The 24,135-nt window shown below is 42.3% G+C and overlaps 1 protein-coding gene across 1 annotated transcript in view; it reads right to left on the bottom strand.

Moving 5' to 3' along the window:
- The window catches only part of syt9b (synaptotagmin IXb), a 42,958-nt gene that overhangs the window by 6,778 nt on the left and 12,045 nt on the right, over positions 1–24,135 (bottom strand). Inside the window, exons 2-5 of the mRNA XM_034535491.1 lie at positions 19,911–20,074; positions 18,272–18,513; positions 17,481–18,021; positions 10–130 (exon numbers count right to left, since the gene is read on the bottom strand). Of these exons, the coding sequence (XP_034391382.1) occupies positions 10–130; positions 17,481–18,021; positions 18,272–18,513; positions 19,911–20,074 (1,068 nt within the window). The remainder of the gene's footprint in view (positions 1–9; positions 131–17,480; positions 18,022–18,271; positions 18,514–19,910; positions 20,075–24,135) is intronic.

Raw genomic sequence — 24,135 nt, 5'->3', positions numbered from 1 at the left:
AGCACTCACCTGAAGCTCCTGTGATGTCCATGGCTTTGAGATTTCTGGCTTTGATCATGGTGATGGTGAGCCTGCCAGCCGTGGGGAGATAGCACAATGAGAACATCAGCTCTCCTAGGTCCACATTGTCCTGTAAAGAAATACAATGCATTCATATATTAATACAGTTTTTTCTCTTATTATCAATATTTTAAATACCGGAAGTGATGTCTCTTCTTTTAGTGGTGGTCTATGGGAAAAGGGTTTTTGGGGGCTGCAGGGGACTTCATAGTATCATTGGCCCCTGGAATAGGCTGAAACTGACAACAGCAAAGGGTTTTGCAGGGTCGTGCTCTCATGCACATACATACATACATGTGAATGAGTGCATGAGATACAAACAAATAAGGAACCCCCTTGCAAAAACATTGCTCCACAGCGCTACCAGTGGCCAAAAAGAGGCACTAAACTAGGGCTGCACGATGTATGCAATACATATTGTGATATGAACAAAAATTAATTTCACCCTGAATTTGGTACATTTTTAAAGTTAAAATGCATCAATCTGGTCAACATTTAAACAAACATATTGGTTGTATAGATATTAATAGTGATGACAGCCAAAAAGTCACATCCACAAAGCATGGTCAGAGAGAAGGGGTCCGCATTGCCAACATCGCAGACAGGCCACCCAGGGAGAGAGGGCGCAGCGAGCACTACAGTCCACGGCCATGAGGGGTGCTGTAACGCTCACGGTCAGAGCCCACAGACATCTTCAGCCGTACCAAGACCAGCTGAATCTTGGCCGATGCGCTGCTACGGTGAAATGCACTCGAGAGGATCCTCCATAAACGGGAGGCCGTCCCTGACCCACAAATCCCCCAGGCATGAATGCACCCAAACCCGTTGAGAAGTGTCAAAAGGATATATATACGGTTCATTACATTACATATCATTTAGTTGACGCTTTTATCCAAAGTAACTTACAATAAGTGCATTAAACCATGAGTCAAAACTCAGAACAACAAGAATCAAGCAAGTACAATTTCTTCAATAAAGTTAAACTACAAAGTGCTATCAGTAAGAGACATTTAAGTGCTACTAAAGTGCTACTACGGCTCTACCTTCCCTATTCAAGGTATAAGCGAAAATGGGTTTTTAGTTTGCGATGGAAGATGTAGAGACTTTCTGCTGTCCTCATGTCAATGGGGAGCTCGTTCCACCAATGAGGAGCCAGCACAGCAAACAGTCGTGATTTTGTTGAGTGTTTAGCTCGAAGTGACGGAGCTACAAGCCGATTGGCAGAAGCCGAGCGAAGTGAACGGGCTGGGGTGTGAGGTTAGACCATGTCCTGGATGTAGACCGGACCCGATCTGTTCGCAGCACGGTACGCAAGTACCAATGTTTTGAAGCGGATGCGGGCGGCCACCGGTAACCAGTGAAGGTCGCGGAGGAGCGGAGTAGTGTGGGTAAATTTTCGGGAGGTTGAAGACCAGTCGAGCAGCTGCATTCTGGATGAGCTGTAGAGGTCGAATGGCATTAGCAGGTAGACCTCATTCAACTGTGATGGGTCTACCTCGACTGCAGGTGATTCATGGGGAACACTAGATGAGTCACCAGTCCCATTTAGAATAAAAGACAACTACTTAGCTTGCAATTGGGCAAACAGTGTTAGACATTGGGTTTGTAATGTTAAGCTTCAATGCAGGTTCAGGTTTGGTGAGGGTAAAGTAACGGCTGAGTCAAATCACCAAACATCAAAGAGGAGATTCAACAGAAGGTAGATTATAATATGTTACATAAGTCTTTGCACCTCAGATATGGATTACACCTCCAGTAGAAAAAAAAACTCCCATGGATCCTTTTTAATCACATCTGCAACATGCCGCCACAGCGTGACTCCTCAGCAGGTGTTTCTCTCACAGCGACATCATGTCTTGATCATTTAAATGATACGCAAGCTGGTTTGGGATATTTGTTGCATCTCTAAATCAGTTATTGGATGAACTTGAGGTGTCTGCCGTCAGATTTAAATGACTGCTGTCTTCCTGTGAGAAGACCCCTGTTTTCACAACTTAGCCACTGCCATGCATATGCCGAGCTCTTTTCCCAATTAACACGTCTGAAAATAACGTGTGATGGTGGTGGAGCGAGTGGTGCGATCATGAGATAATGGTCCAAATGAGGCTTCTTTCAGGGGAAACTCTGATCTCTAGTACACATTGGGCTGACACAGACCTCCCCGTTACAGAATCATACATAACAAGTGAAAAGAGCAAAGTTGTACTACATTTTTGGAGGGGTCCCTTTGATGTTCCCAGGGTAATTCTCCAGATTTAGGATGCACATAATGGGAACATCAACATGTTCTCTCACAGGGTCCTATGTACACAACCTCTATATGTTCTCTCCCAGGGTTCTATGTTCCACAAACCTGTTCTCATTCCCAATTCATCACATACAAATGCGTGGTCAGGACCCCTTGGCTTCACTTTTAAACTCACTGCTTACCCTTTGGTGTCACTTAGGTTGAGGAAAAGATAGTGATTTGGGTTCAAATGAGTAAGTTTTTGTGTTAGGATAGAATATTGAACTGGGAAACATAGAATATTGCACTGGGAAATATAGAACCATGGGAACATAGGAACTTGGAAATATAGATCCATGGGAACTGAGGACCCTGGGAACATAGAACCCGAGTAACATAGGATCTTGGAAAAATTGACCCTGGGAACTTAGGACCCTCGGATCCAAGGAACATAGGATCTTGGAAATATAGGACCGTGGGAACATAGGATCTTGAAAATATAGGACCGTGGGAACATAGATGGTAAATGGACTGTATTTGTGTAGCGCTTTTCTAGTCTTCCGACTACTCAAAGCTTCAACACTACCGTATTTTCCGCACTATAAAGGCGCACTTAAAAGCCTTACATTTTCTCAAAAAACGACAGTGCGCCTTATAATCCGGAGCGCCTTTTTTATGAATAAATTCTGGTTCTGCTTACTGACCTCGAAGTGATTTTGTGTGGTACACGGCGCTCTGTCTAAATGTTTTAGTACGACTTTGGTAAACTACAAAGCCGCACTGCTTGTAGCATTATGGTGCGTTCACACCAAACGGCTTCATAACTCGCGTCAGTTTATTCGCCAGTCAAGTTGTGTTCATTTGTGTCTTTCGCAACCAGTTGCGAAAAGGGGGCGTGGCTTATCTTTGTGGCTTGTCTCTGTAAAAACTGTTATAATTTCTTCCATCCACCACAGTCGAAATAACCACTAGTTCTGCTTTATACTTGTTGTGGACATCCCATAAACGTCGGAACATCTACCCGTAGGCTCACACAGCTCGGGGAGTTTCACCGACTCCGTCTCGATAACTTCTGCTTCCAGCGCTACCAGAGCAGCAGCAGCCCAACGGGCTACCGTAGTCAGGAGCGTCGCGGAGTAATACATACTGTGCTTCGCCATAATATTACAGTGTGTGTGTGTGTATAAGGACCCCAAAATGGCACCTGTCAAGACACACGCTTACGACGCGGACTTCAAACTCAAGGCTATCAGTCACGCAGTAGAACATGGGAATAGAGCAGCTGCGAGAGAATTCAACATTAATGAATCAATGGTACGGAAGTGGAGGAAGCAAGAAGATGACCACACAGAGTTATGCTAACGTTTGATTTAGCGGTATCAGACTGTTTTTTTTACGTGTTACAACTGAACAAGGTTGGGAGTTATTGTGAATACGCTCATTAACGTTTGAACAATGTTGAGTTATTGTGAACACGTTTAATAAAGTTTGACTGACTGACTTAATGCGCCTTATAGTCGGGTGCGATTTATATATGAAAAAAAGATCGAAAATAGACCATTCATTGACAGTGCGCCCTATAGTGCGGAAAACACGGTACTTGTCATCATTCACCCATTAACACACTGATGACGGGAGCTACCATGCAAGGTGCCACCTGCCCATCAGGACTAACTAACATTCAAACAACATTCACACACCGTAGCCACAACTACGGGAGCAATTTGGGGTTAAGTGTCTTGCCCGAGAAAACATGGACATGGACTAGCGGAGCCGGGGATCAAACCGCCGATCCTCTGATTGAAGGTCGACCCTGCTCTACCACTGAGACCCAGTCGCCTATAGGGCCCTAGGAGCATAGGACTTTTGATAAAGGTCCTGGGATCATGTGACCCTGGAACATAGTGCTTGTGAACATAGAACCTTGGAAATATAAGACACCAGGGACATAGGTACGCCCCCAATTTTGGATACTTAATAATTACAAGGAATTTTAAAAGGAAAATTACACCTGGCAGATTTGGTTCCAGCTTTTTAAGCATCTGACATTAAAAGTAATTAAATGTACCGATAACTGTACTATTATTCAAAAAAATTCTCTCTTGCTTTATGTTTCAACGCAGACAGTCTCAAAGCATTCTGTCACAAGCCACCAATTAGAGAGAAAGCCTAGTTAAAGGTCACTGCTGCTTAAACTGGAAAATCATTGTATCCCATTCGACATCGATATTTACTCTCTGATTAAGATTCATTCGAGTTTATATGGGCAGCCACACACACACACACACACACACACACACACACACACACACACACACATGCAGGATGCTACTGCTCGGGGTCTTCTGCTGAAAATCTAATTGAACAAAATGAGTGGATTTGTCATGGATGTCAGCATCTACAGGCCTGCATGCATTGAAACGCGTACATGCCCACAGAAGCAGAGTCGTCCAGGATCTGTGACATTGTTCAGTTGATTCATCACCCGAGTTACTGAGGCAGAATCCACCATCATCATTGATACTTTACAGCTTGTGCCGTCTCCCAGGTGAAACACGCGTATGAATCTTTTGGCACAAGCACAGGAACTCACACACTGACAATCGCAAACTGGCAGGCACTCCCTCAAGCCGGCAGCAACCCCTTCAGCCCTTCGGCCGATAATGTGATATCCTCCTCCCATCACACACGCTCACGCAGCACACTTAAGTTTTCAGACTGTACAGTGCCGCTCACTTCCGCTACTCCTCTGAGCACTCAAATCAAGCCTGCGGTCAGGATTATGGTCACCTGTGCTCGGCCAATGGAATTAGAAAGATGCTCGTAAGCGCTCCAATAAAGCACAGAGAGAGTGTGGACAGTCCATCTTCTCCAATTATAACACTAGCACCGTCCCTCCCTCAGGAGCAGCGAGGCTCTATCTACGAGCCTCTCTGTGCTGTGCCTTTAATGATCACAGGCTCAGTCTAGCTCGATCTCCAATTCTTTCTCAATTTGTTTTCTCCCTTTTTTTCCTCCTACACTAAAAGTGTGTTATGTTAAAAATGCACAATGAGTAGGATTTGCTTGTTGCAATTTGTAATCACAGTTGGCTCCTCGCCAGCAAATTAAAGCCAACCCCGGATTCACTCTCGTTTTGGGACACGCTTTGTCCGCTTAATCGAGTCATTCCTGTTATGCAGCAACAATTCTGTCTCATAACTTCTATTTTTGTTGCATTATATAAGAATAGTGGCTTGTTTAACCATCTCAAATAATATTCCTTAATACTGTACTGGTTTATATTGGTCTATAGACCTAACAGCGTGGTACATAATGGTTGAAAATTATGAGCTACATTATTTGAGTTCCCTCCACAACAATTATGTCACTTCCCGAAAGTGGTCTCAATGGTATTGTCGTCTTTTTTGAGAAGATACTATCTAACAGGGAGGATAATTACTTCAGGGACATACAGTGAAAATATGTATATGAAAATAGTCCCCCCAAAAAATTTATGATATTGTTAAACTCAGTTATTGTTTGTTACTTTGCACTGGGGACAGGCTAAATGTGTACATGTACCAACATAAAGGACAGTAAAGTAAATTAAAAACTATTTCTAAATTGCATTGTTCTGTGTTTGTGATGAAGACCATAATCTATAATTTAAGTCATCTGCCATAAATATGTCCTGCGATAGTCTGGCAACCTGTCCATGTGAATGTGTCAATGTGACACATTTGATAGAAATAAGGACCCAGTTATGCTCCCAAGAGGCTTATTAAAATCAACAAAATCCCAAAACATCTAAGCATCATATACCAGTTATGATTATTGGGACTTTCATCCTCTATTAGGGGCCAAGCTCCAAAAAAAAAACCTGGATCCTCCATTTCCCACAATGCAACTCAATAGCGCCTTTCATTCGACCCTTTACTTGCCCACATCCTTTAAACTCTGTTTTGAAAGCTATGGGTGAGAACATACCAGTTTGGATGTTACCAGTTATTATGATGAACATATAGTCTCCAAACCCAAACTGAGATAACCCTGATGACATCACTACGACAACCACAGGGATATGTTTTCCAAAGTTAGAAAGCTCCATTCAGACAGTATGTCCAATATTCAATGTATTTGGGGGTAAGCATACAAAAATGAACGTACCTTGAGTACATTGTAGGTAATTTGCTTCGTCTCGATTAAATAACTTGTGTGCACCAATTACTTAATGCTCTTTATTTAATATAGATTTGACATGAGACACCAGCAGTCGTTGGAAACATTTTACAGTAGCAACAAAGGTTTCCTTTACTTTGTTAGTGTTTCCATTTTCAATGCATTCCTACAGCATAAAAGCAGCAATTATTTGAAGGCTGTGAAGAAAAAAAATCAGTGGCATCCAATAACTCAATGCAAGTGCAAAGCATGAACATGTTTAGAGCTATATCATCACCTTTTTATTCTGCACAGCAGAATGCATGGTTATCTTTTTTTATTTAAAACTCCAATAAGCCATGCCTTCTCAATTCTCAGTAAGAGTTGTTTGCTCTAACTCATCAGTAGTAGCCATGTCTACCCACCTGTTCCTATAGTGTGGAGAATAATTCTGCAGTGGTCTGCTGCCACATCTGTGACTGAAACTGAAATGGTATTCTTAACCTAGTTCATGCAATTTGGATACTAATGTTCTCATTGCAGGGACCGTATCCATGGCAAACTAGGCCTGTGTGGTTTCATTGCATCTACTCTTACCTTTTGGTAATGTAAGTTAGCTGAATGTTATATTGTGCTTTTGCCTTCTTTTTTGGGGGTTCAATTGAAGGGATATCCTCATATGGTATTTCTAATATTTTACTGAATTATGATGTTGGCCAAAGCTAAATGCTATTCTTCTTTGTATATCATGTATGCCATTGGGTCTGGTCTAAATAGTTGTAATTGTTTCCCAATATCATGTTTCCACTTTAATAATGATGTTTGCAGAGCCGACATGAGTTGAGTACTAAAAATGAGTTTGTTCAGCTCACTTAAACATCGGAGATCCCGTTACACAGATTACCAATTATCAACAGTACAATATCCAGTATCTGCCTGGCTGAACATGGTGGAAGTAAATAAATCACTGCCGAGGCTGAACTTGAGCTGTATGGATGAATATACCCTGGCAGAATCAGGTTACATATCCGTCATAACTCCCATTTAAAGAAGAGTGAGACGGATACACGCAGAACTGGTAGCTGATTGGTCGACGAGTACATGCAGTGGGAAGACATGAGACCAAATATGTTGCCGATTTCGACAGGAAATGTCTACCTCACGTGTTGTGTTGCAAGTGGCGCTGGCTCATGAACAAGCGTCTCATCAATTAAACTGCCCCATCTATTGCTTTATATGCTGTATATGGACATTTGCATCAAAGTATCAAAGAAAAGAGTGCGATTGCGTATCAAAAGTTGGCCTCGAACAAATGTGCTCCCGGATCAAACGCATATCCATCCATCCATCCATTATCACCCGCTTATCCGGGGTCGGGTCGCGGTGGCAGCAGGTTCAGCAGGCCGACCCAGGCTTCCCTCTCACCCGCAGCACTTTCCAGCTCATTCTGGGGGATCCCGAGGCGTTCCAAGGCCAGCCGGGAGATATAATCCCTCCAGCGTGTCCTCGGTCTTCCCCGGGGCCTCCTACCAGTTGGACGTGCCCGGAAAACCTCTAATGGGAGGCGTCCAGGAGGCATCCTGACTAGATGCCCGAACCACCTCAGCTGACTCCTTTCGACACGAAGGAGCAGCGACTCGACTCCAAGCTCCCCCCTGATGTCCGAGCTCCTTACCCTATCTCTAAGGCTGAGCCCGGCCACCCTACGGAGGAAGCTCATTTCGGCCGCTTGTATCCGAGCGGCCAAACGCATATCATCTCATTAAATCTGTACCACATTCATTCATAAATGCCAGTGTTATTCAGGGAGACCATAGTTTTCGAGCCAGGTGGTGGGACAATGGACCCATTTCACTGAAAGACAATTAGACTTGTCACAGTGTGGGAAAATCCCAGGTGTGAATGATGACATTAATGACGGCTGAAATCCGTTTAGCTGCTTTGATTCCATCGTCCCGGTACGGCGCATGCTGCGCGGCGGCATCACTGGGACGCTTGACTTTCAGGGAGCCATCGTTAGCGTAATTAGTAACACCTGCGCTCTTCCCACCTTTGACAAGTCAGACTGCTGGTAAAAAGGTCCATTATGTCATCGCTCTCAGCGCTTCAACACCATGGACAGTGACTCAGCAGGCAAAGAAAATGATGAAAACTGTTATAACACTAGTAAACTATTGCGTAAGGGTAAAATAACTATTGATTGTCAGATCCCGTTTAGTAACCAAACACAAAATAGCTGCATACCGAAGCAAGCGTCATAGCAACAGCCTTGGCAGCGACACATTGATTGATTGTTGATTGACACACGCATGGGAATCTGTCGAGACGTTTATGTTTCCATATTTCGTTAATGAGACGGAGCATGACAAGCGTCTATATGAGCGTTAAAAACAAGTTAAACAATATTAACATTTTCCCTGTGGTTAAACCGGGAAAATGTCAGTGTTTGAGATATTTGTCGGAAGTCGAGACACCCAACTTGAAATCGGGACAATCTCAGACAAAGTAGATTTATACCACTCATTTTTCATTTCTTTGCGCTAAATATGAAGCTAGAGCCGGGACACAGTTAGCTTAGGTTAGCAGAAAGACTGGGAACAAAGGAAAACTGCTAGCTTGGTTCTCTCTAAAAGATTTTAAAGCATTACAAAGTATTGGCTGTATCACGACCAGTTAGACGGGTTAATCACACTCAGTGGGCCACGAGCCACAGTATCACTACAGAGTATCACTACAGTGTATGTATTGCTACAGAGTGTCGCTACAGAGTGTCGCTACAGAGTGTCGCTACCGAGTATCGCTACAGCCATATCCCATCTGCGTTAAAAACTGCTGTCATCAGACCACTACTAAAAAAAACAACCTGGATCCAGAAGTTTTCTCCAACTACAGGCCCATTTCAAATCTTCCATTTCTGTCCAAAGTTCTGGAAAAAACAGTTGCAGCACAACTTCACGATCACCTCAAAGACAATAACCTTTTTGAGAAGTTTCAGTCTTGTTTCCGCCCTGGCCATAGCACTGAAACAGCCTTGGTAAGGGTCACCAATGACCTCATGATGGCAGCAGATACCGGTTCCCCATCTCTACTCATCCTCCTGGACTTAACAGCTGCTTTTGATACAGTTGACCACAACATCCTCCTTCACCATCTGAAATACACCATTGGACTCTCTGATAAAATACATAACTGGTTCACCTCATATCTGTCCGACAGAACGGAATACGTTACCCTGGGCAAAGCAAAATCATACACCCACAAGGTCTTACTTTTATATATATATATATATATATATACCCTGCCCTCGATGGACTGGCGGCCTGTCCAGGGTGTCCCCTGCCTTCGCCCTATGTCAGCTGGGATAGGCTCCAGCGCCCCCGCGACCCTAATGAGGATAAGCGGTATTGAAAATGGATGGATGGATGGATGGATGGATATATATACCCTTTCTCGGCAAGAATGAAATGAAGACGGATACTATTCTAGTGTCTGGGCGCTGCAGGCTACTGTGTGAGCTCAGGCCTGGAGATGATTAGCTTAGCATAAAGGGAGAACGCCTGGCTCTTTTCAAAGTTAAGAAATATATATATATATATGTGTATATGTATATATATATATATATATATATATATATATATATATATATATATATATATACATATACACACATATACATACATACATACATACATATACATACATACATACATACATACATACATACATATATTTCTTAACTTTGAAAAGAGCCAGGTGTTCTCCCTTTATGCTAAGCTAATCATCTCCAGGCCTGAGCTCACACAGTAGCCTGCAGCGCCCAGACACTAGAATAGTATCCGTCTTCATTTCATTCTTGCCGAGAAAGGGTATGACAAATGTTAAACAATTTCTTTAAGAGGAAAGGAAACATGGCGGAGTAATGCCAGAGGAAGTCATGGCAAAACCAACACGCTAATAGGAAACATTGATGATACATCAGCTAAAACAAAATAACAACCTCCCCGTTGACCATAAGCATCTAGAGAATCATATTTCTCACTTAGTCCCTGAGGAACAAGTGCTTGTTATATGTTACCATTTGTCATTGTTGGGAAATGGGAACCTCTTTTACTGAATTAACTCACACACACACACACACACACACACACAGCATATGCACATGCTGACCCCATTTATCAAGACCCGAATTACAGGCAAACGAGACTGTAGTCAATAGTATTGACTGACCCTGCAGGAGCTCTTCAACGTCTTTGTCTCCAAATAATCTACAGCCGAGAAGGAAATAGACACGTGCATGTCCCAGCTTTATGTCCCAAAACAAATTGAATCTATCCAGCGAACAAGCTGGGAAGTCTCTTGACATTCATAATCATTAAATACGACACATCTCCACCAGTTGAGCAGGAAATGAGGTAACTCACCATTGGCATTTATTCAATATACAAATGTTAACGTCTCAGGAAACGATGCATTCAAGTGGTCGATTTATTGGCGGCACATTGAGCCAAATGGATTTCTGGGTGGTTTGTAATGAGGTAAGAACTGAGCAGCGAGTCTTTTCTCTAATGACGCTGCTGGATTTTTCCCTTTTGAGTTCCAGGATATTAACAGCCACTGAACTCTCCAGGGACACATAAAGGTAAGCTCTGATGCGTGTCTCTCCATTAGGGAAGACATTAACCAAAAATAAGAGAAAGTGGTATAACATGGAAAACTATAGCTGCTAAATTAGTGAAAAGATCAATTGTGTCACACATTCCACCAAATCTTAGATTGTTTTCATCCTTCCGGCCTGTTTACTAAACTCTCCGGTCATTTCAGATCCTGCCCCGCTGCCCACATCAGCTCTCATCCACCTGGTTGTCCATAGCCATCTCACCTGCAGCACATCAGTCCCTCACTATTCAAGCCCTCCACTTGCACTGGTTCCCTGTCAGATTGTCTTGTGTGTTCCAGCCGAGCTCTCCAGCGCTCCTCCTGATGTGATCCCGTATCTGGCTGTTCTGAGCCTACTACGGATTCCCTGCCTGTTTCTTTTGGATTGGTTTGCCTTTATGACTGATCTCCCGGTGTTAACCCTGCCAGAACTTGAGTAAACCAAACTGTCCAGGTCCATCCGTGTCTGTGTTGTGCTTTTGGATTCCAGTGTAACTCGTAACCATAACAAATTGTCACACAATTCACAATGAAAAGGAATTTGATTCGCTCTGGTCAATTGGAATCTTTAACTGAAACAAATTATTTTTGAGAGAAAGGCCATTCATTTTCAACTGCGATAAACCACCGATCATAACTCTTCATCAGTGACAGACTGCATCTACTCAAGTTGTGAACACAATAACCTACCAGCTAAAAAATACAGCAGGTTAGAAACAACAGGAGGCCTCAGGGCTCCTTGAACACACAGGACCAAGTCAGAAAACTGAATTAGTACAGAACACCGCAGAACCAAACTGGTCAGATGCTCAACTCATGCAAGAAGCTCAAGAAAGAACTAGCTGAGGCTAGAGAACAGGTGGCCCGGCAGAATAACCTGAAAGAACTGTTCACCAACAGGGAGAAGGTCACACCTGAAGAACTGGAGAGGCTGAACAGGGCAAGTGATCCAGAGACCATGGTCCCCATGAGGATCGCCACTGAGGTCCAAAGCACCATCAAAACAAAGAAGAAGGTGCTTCAAAGTGAGTTTGAGGACCTGAAAGTGGCTCACGTGATCAGCCAGCAGAAGTTCTCAGCGGAGCTCGAGCTTGAGAGAGAAAAAAAAGGATTCTCTCAAAAGAGAACTTGAGAACTAAAACATCACACAATGAGCAATGAAGATGAGCTCAGGGTTGAAAGCAAAAAGATGTCAGAGGACCTGAAGGCCACAAAGCAGCTGATGGCTGAGAAGGACGCTCTGGTTCACCAGATGAAGGAGGAGATTCAGACCCTCCAGAAAAACACCTCTGAGAAAGAGAAGACGTTGTTCAAAGACTTGGAGGACCTGAAAGATAAACAAGCCTCAAACAACCATGAGGTGGTCAAAATCTATATTTGATATAATATAATATATAAAATCTATATTTTACATAATACAATCTATATTTAATATAATAACATAATCTATATTTCATACAATATGATATAAATGAAAAATATATAAAATAGAACAAAAACAAATCAAAATATTTGTCTGTTTTGTTGTAATAGTTTTTCGTACATTTGAGTTGGTGATATAGAATTCCACTTGTGTTGGGTGTGTACTGGACTTGTTTTTTAAGAATCTGCTATTTCAAATATTTACTCAATTCCTCTCAAAATAAATGTCAGTAGGTGACCATTATGAACATGAATCAGTGTTTATAACTATACAGTGTTCTAAGAAACTTATAAACTTCCGGGTCACCTGTGTAAAAATGACATTGTGCCAATAAAAGCACTAATCCACATGTCTACCTAAGAATATAGAGCTACAAGTTCAGGTACTGCAGACTGTGCCAGTGTTCCAAAGGTCGACACCACAGGAATAATTTATTTTTCTATTAGAAATATGTACGTTACTGTCCATAGCATATTGCCAGGAACAGCGGCTCGCTCTGTGCCAGGAGCTATGATTAATGCACAGACTGGACCAGCGTCGGGTCCCTCCTAGTTATCCTGAGGGAGGTAGACTCGTTCTGTTGGAGGACAGTGAGAGAGAGAGTCCTGTGGAACTCCATGTTCCTTCCCAATGCCAAACGCCAGACATGACCACAAACTGGCACGTGTGCAAACACAAGTCAGATTAAAGCAACACGAAGTGGAATTAAGCCTTAAGGTACATCCACAACGCTACATTTCTGTTTCTGAAAGGGAAACGAGTTAGAGACGTGTGTTCACCAAACTTCTTGACCCATAATCTAGTGCAAGTTTGCAGTGTAAGTGTTCATTTTAAAGTAAATGTGATGTTTGTGTAAGAGAGAGAGAGAGATACGTGCAGACCTGTAATTAACTTTGAAAGATAAAAATAAAAACGTAATCTGTCAGTGAAACAAAGCAACTAATCTATTCCTGTTTACCTGCATGCTCAGTGTTCTGAAATATTCTTGTGATATTCATTTTCAGGCTTGCTAGTATGGACGGATATCATCTCTAAAACGATGGTGAAACGCCCGCGTGGACGGAGGTTGTTTTCATGATAAAACAGAAACGCATTTGTGTGGATGTAGCTTTAGTCCGACATTGTAACCAAGCTAAGGTCAATGTCACTGTGAGCATAATTAAAGTATTATATTTGTCAACCATTTGTAAAGACACAGTCTGATTGTATTTGGTGTTTAGCGTTTATTCTCACAAAGAGAAACAAAATAAGCACCAACAGCTTGGTCTTTGTGCAGTTTTGATAGAGGTATATATATATATATATATATATATAAAGACTTTTATATTGCAGTGGAGACCAAAGCCAGTACAATCATGGCTCCTAGAGAGATCTCAAAAATAAAATATGTTGTACAGTATAGTAGTTATTAAGCCATAAATCATTTTAAAAAAGTGAAATTTCTTTGATATTATTTTACAAAAATGTGAAAAAAATTTATCTGTATATTAAATAAGGTTTACAAGTGCCCACAGGGTTACCATTAAAAGAACAAAATGGTGGCTCCAATGCTAAACATATTATTTTACAACCTTTACTTAGAACCTCCATCTCTGTTCTGTTCTGCTCGAAGAACTTTTGTAATGTGACTTTTAGTCTCTGTAGAGTCAATCATGGATTCCCACTTTCACTGAGGATTTCATGTTTTTTAACAGGATTTGCAACCAATTTTTTTTTGGACTAAATTCTAAATTCTAAATGCTAAGCTGAAAAATCACTACTTTAATAATAGATTTGGTCTTTCTTGACGGAAACCTTCGTCACACATCATTCGTTCATGTACTGTCGGAAGTTTTAACATCCAAAGATATGTTTTTCTGTTTTTACAATTTCTGTCGAAATACTGTATTTTTGGACAGCATACTGTCAAGGCAAAAATGTAAAGGACACCAACTACCCTTCAATTTCCTCTATGTATAAGCATTATCTAATCATCACATCATGTAAATTACTCCATCAAACTATTGTATATATTTACAGGAAAAATAAATATTGACAGTAAGGGTAGGGAACAGAAAATGAAGATTGTAAGGTTTCAATCTAAGAAACGTGTGTGTGTGTGTGTGTGTGTGTGTGTGTGTGTGTGTGTGTGTGTGTGTGTGTGAAGTGCTTTGTTATAAGCACACAGGAAGTTGAAAGTGATTGTTGTTTTTTCAACAGTCTGATGCTGGTTGGGCAGAATGTAACCTTGTGGTTTAATAGTGACATCATCAGTTGGAGCAGATACCCGCTGCCTTCAGATGGCTGTAAAGAGAGTCAAACATTTGAAGGAAAAAAACAGCATTATCATGGTGTGCATTATAGATATTACCTAACTAATTCATGCTTCTCTTCATGCAGCATGATTAAAACAGCATGTGTTGATATCCAAAAGAAATAGTGGCACTATTTGTTAGTATTTACTTCTCGTTTTACTAACAATAAGTAGTATTGTTTGATTCATCGTTCTAGACCTTTGCTTTATTTGGATTAGATTTTTGAAAGTATTCTTTTAAAAGTGTTCTTTTGCAATATTTTTCTTGTAAAGTACATCAAGTTTTGTGCATGATTAGTATTTAGCTTAGTTTAGTTTGAATTGGATGACACGCTGTGGGCCCCTGCAGTTACGTCATTATATAAGCAGGTATAGGACCAGCATTCACCTATGTTGTATTTTTAAAATATAGTACTTATAAATATTTTAAAAGACCAAAAGGTGCAATATTCAAAAAATATACATATCTTGAAATACAACACATGTCATTCTCTTGCTTTGGAATACAAAAGAATGCGAAAGTTGCTCAAAGTAATATCCAGAGTTGGAAAAGCCCAACAGTTTGCATTGCTGATTGCAGTCTGTGTTGGGTAAATGGATGATTAATAAGGGATTATATTTAGAAAGTGGACGCCTCCAACTTGGACACCGGAGACAGGACAGCTATAGTTCACAAGTCTGATTCCTCAGAGGAGCTTCTGACCCATTTATACTGACCTTATTTAGCTGGAAGGTGTTAAAACAATATTTGGGCAACAACAAGTTGTGTGGGTGCGTGAGTGCGTGTGTGTGTGTGTGTGTGTGCGTGTGTGTGCGTGTGTGTTTGTTTGTGTGGAGCATTATCCCACAAGGGTCTTTGCATTACTGTAGTTAGCGCTGCAATAACAGGCCAGAGCTGGTTGAGTGCTGACCCAGCTATTGATCATTTTCTACAGCTTTGAACTTAATTACTTGATGAGGAGCAACTGTGTTGTTGGTGTAAGGTTTAAAGTCTCTCCCAAAAAAGTCGTGCCCACACTCTTAGACGCCAGGGGTAGCTTCCTGAAATGCTCTGTCTGATAGCCCGATTTATAGTCCGTGGACACAAGTTTCATGGGTTTCTCATGCAAATTATATATATATATAGAATTGCATAAAGTTTCGTAAATGTGTAGAAATATCAAGACATGTATTTAGTCATACCCAAATGTTTCGAAAACAGCAGATTTTAGTGTTCTAATGGCATTGGTGATATTGAATGGAAAGCAGGAAAATGGTCAACTACAGCTTTGCTTTTATATTTTTAAGGTACAACTGAAATACAGTAAAGCTTATTTACAGTAGATGTTAATGGAAATGGTAGCACAGCAACTCTCTCGTCTCTAGTAACCAGTCGGACTTGCTTCTATATGGCTGAGAAAGCAGCCGCAGAATAGAGAGCTGCAGAGATGACGTATTGTTGTCGGCCAACCCGGAAGTTAGCATCGCACTGGTTCCTTCGATTCCTTCTTGGATTATTGCAGAGAATAAGCTCTGTGGAAAATTCAAGCTTGTGATACTTACACGTTTTGTTCAGCAAGGTAATCTTCACGAATGCACACATTATGATTTCTGAAGCGGTCGTTTTGTTAGCAACCAACATTTTCAAGACACCTGATTTTATTTCTGGCATCGAACCAAAAAGCTATTTAAAAATGTTTAAATTGTAACTGTGGTACTCCTGGGAGACGGGTAAAGTAGGGCCAGTACTACCTGCTTGCCAAACAAAAGCATGCTTTGCGACACAAAAATGATATCCGCCTATTCCCATGGAAATTGATTGGATAGGAGGCAATGTCAGACTGAAGATGGTAACAGAGTGTAACAAGTCTGGTATTAGGCAAGTCCAGTTTTAATACTTAGTTAATGAAAAAGTTATGAGTTATACACCATAAACTATACAATGAATATATAATCTTACATGTATATGTATGATCATTCCATAAACTGATTGCTCATGCTCAAAGTATACTGTCTTCTGGCACTGTCCATCGACCAAAAAACTGTTTCTATCCCAAACTGAGACACACCGATCGCCATCTTCACTCAATAATACCGGCAAACCATGAGGAATTCCCTTGCAAGAGGCTCTAACTTTCTTACTGAGGTTCTCAGTGTACCAACTCTGTACATTTATCCAAGTGAATAATGTAATAAAGACAGTATCTCTGTCAAACCAATCCCAGTCTTGTGTCAGCGTAGATCTGGGTCAGTACCCCCAAGTGTTTCCTACTGCTTTCATTAAACATTAACCGTGTCTAAGTATATTTCTATGTTTCTGCCTCCTGAAACCACAGATTAGTTCCACTTGAAGGGGAAATGAGACCCAAGTCCATTGATATATCTCACTCCCACTGCTGTTATGACAGGGTTTCGTGCTCTTTTTGATTGTTCGAGCAGATTCTGGCCAAACTCAAGAAAGGGCATGGGGTTTATGCTGGTATGGATACTACTGGTCGAACAGATGTGCACATACAGTATATCCCACTGCAAACATGCTGCTACATTCTAGTCAGTTGGTTGCTATTAACAACCATGGTACTGACGGTAACAAATAGAAGGCTTTACAAAGACATGCAGCATCAGTCAGGCAAAGGAGGAGAGGAAGAGAGATAGCCACACAGTGATGGAACTTTAAGAAAATGGAAAAGTTGCTTTCTCACCGAGGTCACGTATTGTACGTCCCGGCACAGTTTAGTCTCCCGTGGAAAGTCAGCAAGATCCAGAAAGTTGTCCACCACCACTTGGCCAATCAAGTCATGGCGAGAGAACCTGTCAAAGTCGTAGACGCTGAAGTGCAGCTTGCGGCTCGACAGCTCGGTGTACGCCACAGGAAATAGAAACACCTCATCGAACACCGGGTTGAGTGTCTTGCGGTGCACCTTGGTCTGGTGCTTGGTTTTGCGGTCAGGCAGCAGGTAGATTTTGACGTAAGGATCGGAGGTCCCTGAGAAGTCCTTGGCGGGAAGGTCCTGGGCCTTGTGGATCTTCACAATCAGCTGCTCCAGGTCAAAGTCAAACTTCAGGACGAAGAGGAGACGGCCACAGCCGTCGGGGCGACGGCCATCTTCTGCGTCCAGGGATCGCTGCTTGTAGAGTTCTGGTTTGATTCGGCCCAAACCAGACAGTGACTCTTGGCGCTGGAACTGAGCAGGGTGGAAGTCCGGATTGGACAAGTTCATCTGACGTCGGATGGAGTTGTGCCTGAAACAAAATGTAAAAGTGGACGTATAAAAACATTCAAACCATTTTGATTGACTCTTCTTTGTTGCTGTGAGGCCAATGCTGGAGCCACTTCGTTCCCTTCAGCCTCATGTATTGTGTGCTGTCAGCGTGGTGAAAAGTTATCTCTGAACCCAGAGGTCTAGGTGTCTGTGACTGTGTGTGTCCATCTGTGTTTAATCTGCCAGCGCCAAAAGCTGGACAGTAGCTTTGGGGTTTGATGTGTACTGACCGTACAGACGAAGTTGGCTCAGTAATCTGTCTCTGGACCCTGTCCCTGGCCAGAGTGTGGAACTGGTTTCTCTCCACTTTGGTCTGGGTCTCCAGTGGGATGTCAGGCGACGTGTGGCTTATCTTTAGGCCTGACTCTGGAACAGCCACAGCTGAGAGGGGTCCTGAAGGCTCCTTCACACAGCCATCCTCGCTGTACTCCCTTTCGTCCCCGTCCACCTGTATGGTAGACATCAACAGCAGCTTGTGTCATAGTTACAGCAATGCAAATACACAATAGAGGCAACAGCCTGCAGTTGAGCATACCATGCCATTTGGCTATTGATCCTATCCTTTTGGACGGGCCACTGGGGCTGTGGTAATGGCTTACATTGTGGTAATGGCTTACATTGTAAACAGAAAGAAGTTGAATAAGGTTAAAAAGCTCGAAGAAATACAGCGGGCCCGCTGCATATTCATAACAAATATTCGGAATGAAGGAAATACTTGATTTATTACAATTACAATTATTAATAGCATAGGAATAGGGAAAGCTTCCCTAGCGTTGGCTCTTGATTGGCTATTTAACCAATCCTTCATGACGCCAATTGTTTTGTTGGTTTTACAGTGCTGTCTCCTGCTGCCTTTCTGTATATGTATAAGATGGATGGGAGTCCATTTACTGGTCGGTCTACGTTCCAACCCTCACCTATGGTCACGAACTCTGGGTCGTGACCGAAAGAACGAGATCTTGGATACAAGTGGCCGAAATGAGCTTCCTCCGTAGGGTGGCCGGGCTCAGCCTTAGAGATAGGGTAAGGAGCTCGGACATCAGGGGGGAGCTTGGAGTCGAGTCGCTGCTCCTTCGTGTCGAAAGGAGTCAGCTGAGGTGGTTCGGGCATCTAGTCAGGATGCCTCCTGGACGCCTCCCATTAGAGGTTTTCCGGGCACGTCCAACTGGTAGGAGGCCCCGGGGAAGACCGAGGACACGCTGGAGGGATTATATCTCCCGGCTGGCCTTGGAACGCCTCGGGATCCCCCAGAATGAGCTGGAAAGTGTTGCGGGTGAGAGGGAAGCCTGGGTCGGCCTGCTGAATCTGCTGCCACCGCGACCCGACCCCGGATAAGCGGGTGATAATGGATGGATGGATGGATGGATGGATGGGAGTTTGTGTGTTGCATGGGGGTGGCCAATTTGAAGAATTAGAGCTGAAAAATGAAGCCACCAATAAATCTAGACACCCATGTTAAAATGCCTGACTCTACAGCAGAGCCTGGTACAACAAAACAGTTTTAACCTTTTCAGGGGATGAATTTCAATGTAACCCATCTGTTTGAATTGTAATAAAGCTTAAAGTTGTAAAGGGAGTAGCAACTTTGATTGACAGGTGGATGCTGTCTCAGGCTGCTAGCTGTCTGCACTGCCAATAGGTCAAGGGGCTGGAGCCGCCAAATCTGAGTTTAACAATGGCTCTTCAGAAACCCATCGGTGACATCACAGAGACTCCATCCAAATGGTATACAGTTTATGATCTATGCTTAGTGTATATTAAGAATATAAATAAGTCATATGACGGACTAAATATTGCTTAACATATCAATACTTTCACTTAGTATGTGAAGATTGAATGTGAACCTCTCTTCCTTACCTCTGTGAGGACGGGCTGTTGGTCTCCTCCCAGGAAGTGCGCCCCCTTGAGGACATCTGGGAGGAAGCGGCCACTCAGTGGCACCCAGCATAACTTCCATGAGACAAAGAGGGAGACACTGAATAGAGCCAGACCACAGGTGGTCACCAGCAGGGACAACAGGCTCACCGATACATCTAGAGATAGAAGAGGGGGGTCAGTGACCACAGCTTTGCCAGTTAAAAACACCGGCACAGACAAACTGTCCCCAAGGAGGACAGACTGTGTTCATTCAGAATGCTAAATGAGAAGGAAAGACTGTAACATTTTCTCACTGGGCAAGATTTATAGAAAAAACCCCTGAATCAAGTAAATTTAATTTGATTAATCCGATGCATGAGACCCAGTATCTTGTACACACAATATAAACGGCATATGATTGAATCCAAACCATTAAAACCTGAAACAATTCTCCAGACAGCTCACCCTGCCTGCTCTATCAATTGCTTTCTACTATAAAAATATTTTGAGACATACAAGATGGATTGCTTCTGTGCATTTCACTAAATTATACATGGTTTCTCACGATTGAATGTTCTCACATAAATGTGATAACGAAGGGCTGAAAAAGTGATCCAAAGCCTTTTTGTTTCACTTTATTCATTCAACCATACATCGTGGTAATGTTCCATTGTCATCATTCTTTGGAGAAGCATAAGGATTTTTCACATTGATCAAACATATGTAGATTTAAAGCTACCACCAGGAACTTTCCCTTTGTGTAGAGTTTGGCAGTCCTTGTGAACAAAAGTGGTAGTTTGTTTTACGAGCACCAGAGTCCCTTTTAGAAAACCTCTCATTTTACTGCAGCAGGGTATGACCGTCTACCCCGTGCATGGTTCTGGTTCTGGTTCTCCCGCACCTCCCTTTCCTCCGACGGGCCCGGCCATGCGGTCTGGGCCTCCAGCAGCGTGGTGTCCGTGTCGGCTCCCAGAGAGGACAAACAGCCAACCTCCTCACTGATGGTCTCGTTTACTTATGTTGGTCGTATGGAGGCATCAATAATAGTAAATGCACATGCTTGTTGCTATTTTCTGTCACTACTTTTTCTAGGTAGCTAGCTATGTAGTCAAATGAAAACCTCATTCTCAATCCCAAAGAGAGAGAGAAAGAGTTACAGAGAGAGATATGCTTTCTTCTTCAGCTCTTTTTCTTGGTTGCTAGTCGTTCTGAATTAGACTCAACACAGAAAGAGATCGTCTGAAGTTCTTCTTTAACCCATCGGACGGAGTGTCTTTATTTGGTACGATGCTTTGCAGTCTCCATGATATACTGACAATATCAGTGATACTCCGAGCCTCGTCCAAGATAAGCTATTCCCTTTCTGGAAAATATGCTCTGCTTTAACAGCTGTTAGCAGTCGTGTTCATATTGCATTGCAAATCTATTCAACAGTGTTTTCCTTTATCGTTTGACTTCCCTGCTAAAAGAGCTGAGAGCATCTCTTAATGGGACAGCGGAGAGTGTTCTGGCACAATGTGAGATATGTGTATGAGCTCATTAATGGATGCAATTAAAGTCCAGTCGTTGAGTTCAAAAGAAAAAAAAAGTCCAGTCTTTATTCAAAAACTGTTAGGATCCCTGTCTGATGTTAGTGTTGGCTCCCCTCTTTGTTCCCCTCCTGTCTGGTTTGTTGTTATGTGCTTAATGTTTTGCTTTTGCCAGTCTACAGTCTCCACCTCCGGTTTCCGCCCACTACCACGCCCCTCTCCTTTGGCTCAGCTGGGGCTCGTTGCCCTAAGTGCTGCCAGCTGTTTTAAGGACCATGGCATTCCCTGGCGGGTTGTCAGATCATTCCGGTCACCAGTCTGGTTCCTTACTGCATGTTGGGAACACCAGGTCTCTACCGATCCCGTTGGTATCAGGGACTAGAGTTCGGTTGAGTTGCCCTCCCGGCTCCAGCGAGGGAACACTCGCTTCTGATCAGCTGGACTATTCTGATCATTGTTTTGTTTGTTTTATTCTTTGCTGTTTTTTCCTCCCCGATCCGTTAGGGAAATAAAGATTCTCACTTTGAATCTTAAAAGCTGCTGCGTGAGCGTGCGTTTGGGTCCTCCACACCACACAACCCTAACAAAAACTGCCCAAGGCCCAGATTCACTTAGAAACTAATTGAAGAAAAATATGCATACATATTTCAATTTTTTACAACTGTATTCTCTCTGACCTATCCCCGAGTTATGTTTATAGATGCATTAAACATCCTTGTGCTGAACAGAGAGATTCAAAAATATCCTGGATGGTGATTAAAGTTGTACATTTTAAAAAAGCTACAAAACCATGTTTACTAAAAACATAATGATTGGCTTTAAATAATCACTTTAGTCATGTTATTTAAATGACAGATTATTGTAATTAATGGTGTAAAATGGGACAAAAACATAGGTCTCCTTGTGGTGCTTTCTTCTTCGAGCGTTAACCATTTCTCAGTGTTTAAAAAAACATAATCTCAACATTAGTCAACTAAAAAGCTCCACCCTCTTGTGTCACTGGTTGCAAAAAACCAAGATGGCCACGGCCCAAATGCCTAACTCAATCTTTTCAAAACCGTAGTATGGAAGTCAATTTCACTATTCATCACGTAACTGCAAAGGGACATGGGGTACAAAGTCAATGGGAGCATATGGGAGGGGAATCATAATTACAATAGGTCAGGTTTTATAAACAAAAAAACTGATACACAACACAGGAAAGGGGATGGAGAGGCATTCATTATTCTGGGATTTTGTGGAATTTAGTGGAGCGGATATCTAGTCCTGTGTCACCACCTAGTCTGAATACTAAGCCAGTAATGTTGCAGCTGTGTAAAGATATGCCACCTTCATCAAGAGGCATAGAACATGTAATTAACTGGCACAAGATGCGCTGATTGGTCTCCATTGCAACAATTACCGTTGACCTCTCCAGTAAAGCAGGGGCGGGCCTCGGGATCTATTTCATATCCATTTAATTGCTGTTTGCATTCATGTTACACATTGGGCCACAGTGATGTCATGGCACAGCATCAATCAGCTGTCGAAAGCGAGCGACCTGCTGTGACATCAACGATTACGGCACAGCTAACATGACTGAACGTGTCAGCCCACAGACGGCAGTGCAGTAACGTTGCCGCTCTGTAATTCAGTGTTGATTTACCCTCTCACTCATCTGAAGAAAAGCTTGTCCTACGCCTGACAATGCAAATAGGATCATTCTCTCTCAATGTTTCCAAAAATCGGAGCTCAAGAAATCTGCTTAAGCAACAGCACAATTTCCTGATCTGGGGAGTGGCTCCTTAAGAGCGATAGCTCGTACCTTGGGTGGTGTGACTGCTATATTTATATATATATATATTTTTTTTAAATTATTATTATTTTTTTGTAATACTAATAAATGGTTATATTCAAAGACTAGGGTCGGTAATCTTGAGATTGGGGTCAATGCAGAAGTGTCTTCAAACCTGCATTATCTCTACTGACCAGCAGGGGGCGACTCTTCCAGTTGCAAAAAGTCCAATTGTATAGAAGTCTATGAGAAATTGATGTTCATTTAGTAAATGATGGTCCATTAAGAGTCAAATAGATCATAAAGCAAAGTAGGCTTTTTGATATATAACAAGGATGCTTTTAAAGAAGATCACCAACCCTCGCTTTAATATCCCAATAAAATAGGCACAGACTTAAAGAAATCTATGTTTGCAAAGCACTGCTATCAGAGCACAGTCAGTGATAAGATCTGTGAAATGAGGCAGGCAGGAACACACCCGGCCCTCCTGTGTGTCCAGCTATATGCACCGGGTACCAGCTGGGGTGAATTGAAAGCAGCGGAGATGATATACAGCGTGTGTTCAGGTTTTCTGCTTCTAAATTAAAATAGATATCAGTCACTCTCGATTCAAGCCACCTTACTTTTAAAATATTTGAGACCAAAAATAAATAAATATTGAAACCACTGTTGCTCCATATTTGATGAGTTTGGCTTTTAGAATACATAAAACAGCCCGTGGCTGCATTCAATTACCTTTATAGGAACCTTTTCTAAAGCCGCGTGGTGTCTCCTTTTTGTAGGATGCAATCAAGGCGCCCGCTGCCTAAACCCTGTTCAGCTGGTGGCAGTTAATTGGATTCAGGGACTTCAATAATCAATAAGCGAAAGGAAGTCAACAATTATAATTAAGAAAGAAAAAAAAAAGGTTAGAGAGGTTTTGATTTGTGTACTA

This window comes from Cyclopterus lumpus, chromosome 6 (genome assembly GCF_009769545.1).
Source record: "Cyclopterus lumpus isolate fCycLum1 chromosome 6, fCycLum1.pri, whole genome shotgun sequence".
In the NCBI taxonomy this organism is placed as follows: domain Eukaryota; kingdom Metazoa; phylum Chordata; class Actinopteri; order Perciformes; family Cyclopteridae; genus Cyclopterus; species Cyclopterus lumpus.
The sequence above is the reverse complement of the archived record's forward strand: the minus strand, read 5'-3'. Positions and strand labels throughout refer to the sequence as shown.